General features: G+C 40.1%; 1 protein-coding gene across 1 annotated transcript; it reads left to right on the top strand.

Annotated features, from left to right (window-relative positions):
• The first annotated feature begins 3,471 nt into the window (after positions 1–3,471).
• Positions 3,472–9,007, top strand: LOC120961245 (uncharacterized protein K02A2.6-like). Its single transcript, XM_049608975.1, has 2 exons — positions 3,472–5,606; positions 8,929–9,007. Exons 1-2 carry the CDS (start codon positions 3,487–3,489, stop codon positions 9,005–9,007), a joined length of 2,199 nt encoding a protein of 732 aa, XP_049464932.1. The 5' UTR covers positions 3,472–3,486.
• Positions 9,008–9,620: the final 613 nt, after the last annotated feature.

Here is a 9,620-nt window from a genome sequence, read left to right as displayed (position 1 = left end):
CTTCTTTGGTGGCTGGCCTGTTGTTTAATACGATCGATGCTCCTTCCCTTCTGTCCCGTGTTTATGTTTTGAGCTCCTTGTCGAAAATACGTTATTGTTTTCGTCTCCACATACTGATAAGCAGTACAGGTTTTGCTCGCAAAGCCATTTTTAAGAGCTACTTCATCTTTCAATAGTCCTTTATATCTGTTCGATTTCAACCTATCCCTTTCCGTCTTTCCGATCCCGTCTTCGCTCCTTTTTCATATCATAATCTCATTCCTCGTCTTTGCGTCCTTTACTTTCTCCTGAAGTACTGTAAGCTTTAGTTAGTTAGTACTACTGAAAACCCAAAGTGGCTGAGAAATTTGCACTAATAAAATATAAAACATTAATATAAAAAATAAATAAAATTAATAAAAAAATATGTTAAATAAAGCAAATAAAATAAAATAAAAATAACAATATTGAGAGAAAATAGAGAACGAAGAGCCTCTACATCATCTCTCTTCTTTTCATCTTTGGCTCAATAACCATTGTCGGCCAAGGCCTGCCTGTACCACGTGTGAGCTTGGCTTTTAGTGACTTATTGATTTATCCCCATAGAAGGATAGTCAGTCCTACATATGGCGGCACGGCCCATTTAGGGCTTGAACCCACGACGGACATATTTTTAAGTCGTACGAGTTGACGACTGTACCACGAGTCCACTCATTGGATAGGATAAACATAGAAGGCTGCCATGAGTTACAATCAATAAAGACGGACAATGAAAGACTTGGATGAAAGACGAAATGCATTTATAATAAATTTGAAGATAATATCCTCAGATAAGACAAAGGTCGCCTATCGAGCCCCAAAACCAAAAAAAACTAAATGAAGAACGAAAGTTGAGCTCTACTCGTTACCTAGAATTGTTATAGGAATGAATGAAGTTCGATACTAATAAAGGACTTTGTAGTTTATAGTTGTATTGTTATGAAATGGTTTCTCTGATTACTGTAAGTTAAGGTTGGATATCCATTCGAATCGTCCCACCATACAAAGGTCAAATAGACTGTGGTGGATTATTCTTTTCAAAATAGTAAGCCAAGCTTAGATAATTTACCGTTGATGATTTACCGTTTTTAACTAAGCAAGAGCGATCAATCTAATGATTTGCCGGCAGTTGCTCTGCTACCGGCCGTTTAGCTCCACACCATCGGTACCGCTTCGAACGGCATATATTATAAATTGCCTCGGAAACGCATCCAACGCACACGACAAGCAACTGTCAGCGAATCGATGCTTTCTGCACATACAATTCGGTTCCGCTCTACGAATGACAGCCGGCGCTACATTGTACCGGAGCAGGCAACGCATCAAACGTCTCCCCTGTCCGATTACAGCAACATAAAACTTCACGCTAAAATTTCATCCTCTAAGCGTCAAAGCGTTGTAAAAGTACATTTATGACAGATTTCGCTAGAAAACGAATCAGTGGCAATGAATTTGCTACAGCGCGAAAACAGTGTTGAGGAGCATTGCTCACTACCCCTACCTCGCAAAGCCCCACCGAAGCCGGAATTTGTTCGCACTAAAACTACCATCCATTGGCAGAGGAGTGGGAACAGTAGTGTGTGGAATGGACCTCCCCAAACACTCGACACAAACACACACAGTTTTCGACACATTTTCAACGTGAAAGGCGAAAAAGTTGCAACGGGAGCTTCACGTTTTCTCCCCAACTCCCAACCTCCCAACCAGTGCTCCCAACCACCATCTTCACCAACTCCTGGGTTCCGTTCCCGTGTCCGTGTGCGCTCGTTGTGCTCGTCGTGCACTAATGGATTTGAGTTTGCGATAAGTAAAAGCGATGGAACACAAAAACACATGTTTTTATCAAAATGACAGATGTTTGAATTGAATCTCTGCCCGTGATGCGCCTCTCTCGGGGTTGAATGTAGGACATGGTGGCACAAGCGTACATACACACCGTCACGTACACGCACCGAGTGCCGAGAGAGAAATCTAATGGAAAAGCGGAAGGATAATGACCACGGGAACCAACGGGAATGGTAACATTGGGGAGAGCAATTGTGGAAAAGGAGACGGTAAAGCTGCAACAAATGCACCGCAGGAGTGGAGAGTGGAACATTTTCCCTACAAACATATTTTAGGCGCACTGGATGTCTCGAATCCGTCATCGGTCGGAGGGAGAGTTGAACGATCGGTGTGTGTGTAGCTGCTGTGCTTGCGGTGCTAGAAAATATCCTACCATTTGAGACCGTATGGGAAAGGGATTTTATTACAAATTAATTTCGTCATGATGGAATTTAACGGTGTGCGTGCTGTAGAAGGGACTCAAAATGGTTATTCAGGTGTAATACAGATTTTGGGACTCTATTTAATGACAATAACTGGTCACTTGCTTCATTAGAGAAGATAAGATACTTAAACAGTATTAGAGAAAGCCTTGAGCTATAAATATATGCCCTTGAACAGTAAATATCTAAGTACAAACTGATAAATCAATATTAAAAGGGAATTAAATGCATAAGATTAAGAAACCTAGTCAGCAAACAAAATCACAAATATTTAAACGTTTGAAAAAGAAAAAAATATGAATAAATATGTGAAAAAAGTGTCAAATATCAGAGAAAAACAAAACAGGTTTACAAACAGAACCATCAAACTTCAAAACAGCAATTTTAAACAATAAAACATTAATTCGAAAAGCTATTGTAAACTATGTCGTCAGAAATATAATGCCACATTTGATAAGGATTGATTAAAGTTTTTCTTCTTCTTCTTCTTTCTCTTCGTCGTTTTCTTCTTTGGTACAACAACAACCGTGGTTGGCCAAGGCCTGGCCTCTGTACCACTAGAGGGCTTCGATTCCAGTGACTTATTGATTTACCCTCATCAGCATTAGTCAGCCTTTCGTATGGAGTCATGGTCCATTCGGGACTTGATCCCATGACGGGCATATTATTAAGTCGTACGTGTTACGAGTCACCGTGTCGACAAACCGCGAGACCTTTTTATGGCATGCGAAAACATAGACAAACAAGCAAATGACAGGAGATAGGTTTGGACACATCGGTTGTCAAGGTCGATCGGTAAAAGGGCAATGTGCGCTGCGTAACGTGATGGTGCAACGTCCATCACCAGGAAAAAAAGGAATAAATACGCCGCGTGTAGGCCAAACGGTCTCTTTTTTAAACCTGCGAACGAAGACCGCGTTTTTTAAACTTATTGACAACTTGTACTTCCCAGTGATAGTATCGGCCGACCCGATAATGAATAATGTATTAGTTGATTTTGTTGTTAAGAACGGTCGTTAATTTCCTTGTTCGCTGCCGTCGAGGAGCCGACGGAGTTGCATTCGCAACAATACGGTTAGTCGACTGTACCACGAGACCGGCCGAATGTTTAGACTTTGATTCATAAATATCATACTTGGAATGTGTAACTTGTATTGGTAATAAAGTAGGTCAGTCTAGTCCAGTCCGTCGATACGTATAGATGTCACAAATTGGCGACGAGGATAAAGTCAAGCCTGTTTTAAACAAGCCCGTAGTAAAAGTCGAAGTGTTAAAAATGAATACTATGGGAAACATTGAGCCCTACGTCTTGGGAGAATGTTTTAAGGAGTACACTAGTCGGCTTGAAATGTTTTTCTTGGTCAACGATGTGTCCGAAGAGAAGAAAGTGCCGATCATGGTGACAATGGCGGGAGCGTCATTGTATTCAGCCGCAGTAAAGATTTGTTCACCGGATGATCCACGAGAAAAGTCGTATAAGGATTTAGTGAATGCCTTAAGTGAATATTTCACACCAGTGGAGAATATCGTGTCGGAGCGCTACCAGTTTCGCAAGCTGAAACAGTCATCGGATCAGTCGATAAACGACTACATTATCAGCCTTAAAGCGAAAGCGCAATCGTGCGATTATGGATCGTTTTTACCGGATGCGCTAAGGGATCAGTTTGTTGCTGGAATCCGAGACCATGAGCTACGGACGCGGTTGCTGAGAGAATCGAGAGTGAAATTTGCGGATGCGTGTGAAATAGCGCGTTCGTGGGAAGGGGCGCAGCAGCAGAACGCAGCGATGGTGGAGAAGGAGAGGCATGCGGTAGCGAGCGTGCGTAAAACACCTGTACAGCAGCAGAGCAAGCAGTTGGAACGAGAGTATGTGTATCGTCGAAGCAGCCAGGAGCAAAAGACAAGTGCGGAGTGTCATCGTTGTGGTCGTGCGCACAATCCTGCAACTTGTCCAGCAAAAGCGTGGAAGTGTTACGTGTGTGGAAAAATGGGACACGTTTCATCGAAGTGTCGGTTTGCAAAAAAACATATGAGTAACGCTAGTAGAGGTCAGCTACGGAAAGTAGATTGCGATAAAGGTCAAAATCCTCAGATGGTCCGTCTTGCTTGTAATAGTAAGCAATTAGAGTTTGAGATAGATTGCGGTGCGTGTGTTAGTGTAATTTCGGAAGAAACATATACTAAAATGTTCAACGATGTACAAATACTACCAACCGAGGAATCCTTTTTCTCAGCGTCAGGGCAAGCGATAAAGCCAATGGGAAAAATGTGTGTAAAAGTGGAAATAGCGAGGTGCGCTAAATTATTTGAATTAGAACTAATAATAATTCGATCGGAAAGAAGTGTTACGCCACTGCTAGGAAGAAATTGGTTAGATGTTTTGTTCCCGGATTGGAGAAAAGCATTCGAGTTAAAAAGTGTAGAATCAGATGTGCTGGCTGAGTTACAGAAAAAATTTCCGTGTAATATTAATGCGTCAAATGAGTCAATTAAGGGATTTGAGGCAAATTTAGTATTGAAAGAGGATTATTGTCCAATTTTTCATAAAGCCTATTCCGTTCCCTTCACCTTACAAAGGAAAGTCGAAGAAGAGTTAAACAAAATGGTCGAAGAAGGTGTGTTAGTGCCAACAAAGTATTCCGAATGGGCGAGTCCTGTGGTAATAGTGGAAAAAGAAAATGGTTCTGTTAGACTATGTCTAGATGGAAAAGCAACGCTGAATAAGTATTTGTCGATGGAACATTATCCACTTCCAAAAATTGAGGATATATTTGCTAAAATTTCTGATTGGAAATTATTTTGTAAAATCGATTTATCAGGTGCATATTTACAAGTCAAATTGTCCGAGTCTGCGAAACAAATATGCACGATTAATACATCCAAAGGATTGTTCAATTATACACGTATGCCATTTGGAATCCATACAGCCCCAGCGATCTTTCAAAGTATAATAGATCAAATATTAAGAAATACGAAAGGATTGGCATATATAGATGATATTATTGTCGGAGGGAAAAATGCGGAAGAATGCAAAACGAATTTATATGAAGTAATGGAAAAATTGAACAGTCATAACGTAAAGATTAATGCGAATAAGTCAGTTTTTTATGTGTCACGTATAGAATATTTGGGTCACACTATAACGAGTAATGGAATACACCCAATTGAATCCAAAGTAGAAGCTATTGTAAAAGCACCAGTACCGAGTAATATAAGTCAACTTCAAGCATACTTGGGATTACTGAATTATTACCATAGATTCCTTCCAAATGTATCAACCACATTATGCCCTTTATATCAATTGTTGCGAAAAGAGAAAAAGTTTGAATGGACTAAATCATGTCAAGTCGATGCAAGTCCATATGGAATAGGTGCAATTTTGTCGCATGTTATTAATAACGAGGAAAAGCCAATTATGTTTGCGTCAGCGTCACTATCAGAAGCCCAAAAGAATTACGCTCAAGTCCATAGAGAAGCGCTAGCTGTTGTATTCGGAGTGAAGAAATTTCACAATTATCTTTACGGGAGAAAATTTAGATTAGTAACGGACAACAGTGGAGTCAAAGAGATTTTCAATCCTACGAAAGGAACGTCGAAAATTGCTGTTGCAAGATTACAGAGATAGTCGTTAATACTAGCAAACTATGAGTACACAATAGAACATAGAGCTGGAAGGAAAATGAGCAATGTTGATGCACTGTCGCGTTTACCTTTGTCAGAGGAAAATAAGATAGAGGATACAAAGTTGAGTCTAAAAGTGTTAGAAGAAGAGACAATCGATCTAGAAAAACTAAAAGAAAGTCAAAAAAGTGATGAAGAGATACGGCAATTATATGAATACGTTAAGAAAGGATGGCCAAAACAACTAAACCAAGAGTTTATACCATACTTTAAAATAAGGTATCATTTTGGGATTGAGCAAGAAGTCTTATATTTCGACGAAAGAGTGGTGGTACCAAAACGCTTGAAAACGAAAATACTACACCAATTTCATGGAAACCACGAAGGAATAGTTAGAATGAAAATGCACGTAAGGCAACATTTGAGGTGGAGAAAGTTGGATAAAGACATAATTGAATTTGTACAAGCGTGTGAGATATGTCAAGCACGTCAACCGATAAAGAGAGAAATAGTTGACACCACTTGGAGGAAAGCAGAACAGCCCTTTGAAAGGATACACGTCGATCTATTCTATTTTGAGTCGCGTACGTTATTAATAATCGTAGACGCATATACAAAGTACATTGACGTGAGAGTACTTAATATGTCGAAAGCTACAGATATAATCGAACAGTTAGAGTCAGTCTTTGCTTACTTCGGAAGTCCAAAGGAGTTAGTGTCTGATAACGGTCCTCCGTTCAATTCCGAAGCATTTAAAGTATTTCTAGAAAAACATAAAGTCAAAGTTACAAAATCACCACCATACCACCCACAGTCGAATGGTTTAGCAGAGAGAGGTGTGAGAACTGTCAAGGAAGTGCTGAGTAAATTTTTATTGGATGAAAAAAGCAAACCATTGTCGTTAGTAAGGAAGATAAACAAATTCCTCATAAATTATAGAAATACGCCGCATACAGTAACGAAAGTAACACCATCTAGTAAGATGTTATCATATAGACCAAAAACGCAATACGATGTAACGCATTCTTTTATATCAGATTCCGTCACTAAGCCGAACGAACAAAACTACCTAAGTGGTAAACAAGATAGAAAGGATCGAAAGGGGAAGTACCAAAGAAACAAAATTGTAGTATATAAATATGGTGAAAAAATATGGTACAGGAATCACTTTAAAGAGATATTGCGATGGATACCGGCTACGGTATTAAAGAAAGTTAGCCCCCTCATCTATTTAGTAAATTTAAAGAGATCTTCAAGATTAGTCCACATTAATCAAATACGCAAAAGAGGTATCGCCTCCGATCAGACGATCTGACCGATTAAAGGGTCAGCCTAGAAGAAAATATTGTAAATAGTGTAAATCCAAGTTAGTCCGGGAGAATGTAGTGTATGCGTGAGGTTTTAGTTTAAGAGTAATATGTATTAGTATATGTGAGTTTAAAGTGTAACTTGTATTGGTAATAAAGTAGGTCAGTCTAGTCCAGTCCGTCGATACGTATAGATGTCACAGAATGTAAAACAAGAAAGAGAAACATCCAACTTCGAATGGAAAATAAAAAACAATCAAAAAAAAAATACCATGAAAAAGAACTTGAACTTGATAATTTGAAAGAATTTTACGGAACTCAAAAAAAACTAAGAAAAATGAAAAATCTAACAAACAAGTAATATGATAGAAATGTATGAAAAGATAATTATTAAACATGCAAACAGAAATATCAAAACTTATAAGAGAAACAACACACTTCAACTGAGGAGTTATGAATCTTAATAATAAATAAAATAATTACTTGGGGTGATCGATAAATGAAAAAAAATTAACTGAAACATCAAAATTCAAAGTAAGTTTGGTCTCAGATATCAAGTCTAGGTTATTAGGCTGATATAGACAAGACTGCCGTAATCTTTTCATTTTATTTCATTATTTTAACCTGATTAAGTGTTGAACTGTTGAATAACAATTCTTGATGTTAAAGAATTCAAGAATTCCCAGAACAGAACAGCACCAACCCAGCTGGTCGAACTTGTTCTCCTTCCTTATCTGAAAGCTCCCTCTTAGCTGTCAGCAGGAGAGGATTTTTGATTTTTCCTACTGTCGAAAACAGTGCCCAACACAGCACCCAACGTAGCCTAAAATAGCGTCCCGAAAGCATGAAGGAAAGGGAAAGTACAGCGAGAGAAAGAAAAATACTTCCCTTCCCTTTCTGTGCCCTTTCACCCCAACGTCATGATTGTTGGTTTCGGATTAGTCCCACCGATAGATGCGCTAACAGTTTTCTGGCCGAAACTCAATTTTCACCCCACACGGTGGTCTCTCTCGACTTACGACTTCCCCCGTCCTTTTTACCTGAGTTCGGTCGGATGCTTGAGTGATCCGGTACACTTGTGTGTGGTGCAGCCCTCTTGTCTTGCCAGCTTGCCACGTGGATGAAGGTGAAAACTTTTGAATCACTGGCCATGACGTAACGACAACATGGGTTACCGGTACCAGGGACACCCGTTTTCCCAAACTCATTCTTCTTCTCTCTCTCTCCTGATCCGTGAACAGGAACAGTAGTTCTGCATTTGGCATCCGTCTTATCTCGTCGGGTGAACTAAATAATAAGATAAAACCACGCGATACATAGAGTTTGGGGAGTTGGGTCGACGCGTTTCTCTAACCACTGGCGCATCAATTCCACTCCGGGAAGGTAAGGATCAAGGGCAAAGCAACTCTTCTAACTGAAAACTCCCACCGGGTGTGTAGTACCCCTTTGTGTGAGCATGTTAAGTTTACAAAATCACTCAAATGCAAGCCCTTGCTAATAGCAGGAAATGTAAGAAAGTTGAGAGTATTCTAAGCAGCAAGATTTGAGGAAGAATTTGCACCAAATTTCCAGCAACACCCATATGCATTTTGGAACTCCCATTTTGCCCCTTTTTTCTACCTTCAAATCTAGTCACTATTTTGAAGTTTTGAGGCAGTTAAAAACTGTCTCGAAAACAGAAACGAAAACCAAACCATTTATATTCCACATTCCAGCATATGCCAGTCGCACCTGACACCGAGCGGTACCGTTTTTCTTATTGGCATCACCGACGTCTTCCTGGTCGATGGGTAGCTCACCGGTTTTTTTATTGCTCGCTTGCAAGACGCAGCAGGACTGATCGTGCCAACTTCAATGCCATGCAGATGGCTACCTTCTGTGAGGAAAAGGAAGGAAAGGAAGGAGCGCCACTAAGACACTGGGTTGAGTGCCAGATTCACGCTAGGTTCTTTCATTTGACTTTCGTGTTTTTTTTTGTGTGGCTGTGGGTGGCATGTTGTCAAAAATTCTTCAAAAAGCTCCCCATCAGGCAGGACAAACCCCTCACCCTCAAAGAAGTAAAACGAACTCCGTCTGCTGCTGTTGCTGATGCTGCTGCTGCTGCTGCTCGGGACTGCACGTGGCGCATCGTTATTGGAAGTGGCACAGATGTAATTAATGATTTTCGATTTCCATAAATATTTTACACCGCACACCGGATGGTCGGAACATTATGGTTGCTGTTGGTCACAGGAGATGGTGGTTGGACAGGAAATGTGCAGGAGGAAATCGTGCTTTTAACTGCAACTGATTGAGGAAATTGGGAATTGGCATGAAGTTGGACAGCGTAGTAGGAATGGCAAAGAGAGATAGAGAAGGAGCAGAGAGAGTGTGGAAAAACTGCAGTTAAGAGTTGGCATGGTATCGG

The sequence above is a fragment of the Anopheles coluzzii genome, chromosome 3 (genome assembly GCF_943734685.1).
Source record: "Anopheles coluzzii chromosome 3, AcolN3, whole genome shotgun sequence".
Lineage (NCBI taxonomy): Eukaryota > Metazoa > Arthropoda > Insecta > Diptera > Culicidae > Anopheles > Anopheles coluzzii.
This window is presented reverse-complemented; position numbering and strand designations above follow the sequence as displayed.

Excerpts from the sequence above, each read along its gene's own strand:
- LOC120961245 (XM_049608975.1), top strand. The coding sequence starts at position 3,487 with ATGTCACAAATTGGCGACGAGGATAAAGTCAAGCCTGTTTTAAACAAG. Across the intron at positions 5,607-8,928 it reads TTGTTGCGAAAAGAGAAAAA|CATATGCCAGTCGCACCTGA; the intron begins GTTTGAATGGAC and ends TCCACATTCCAG.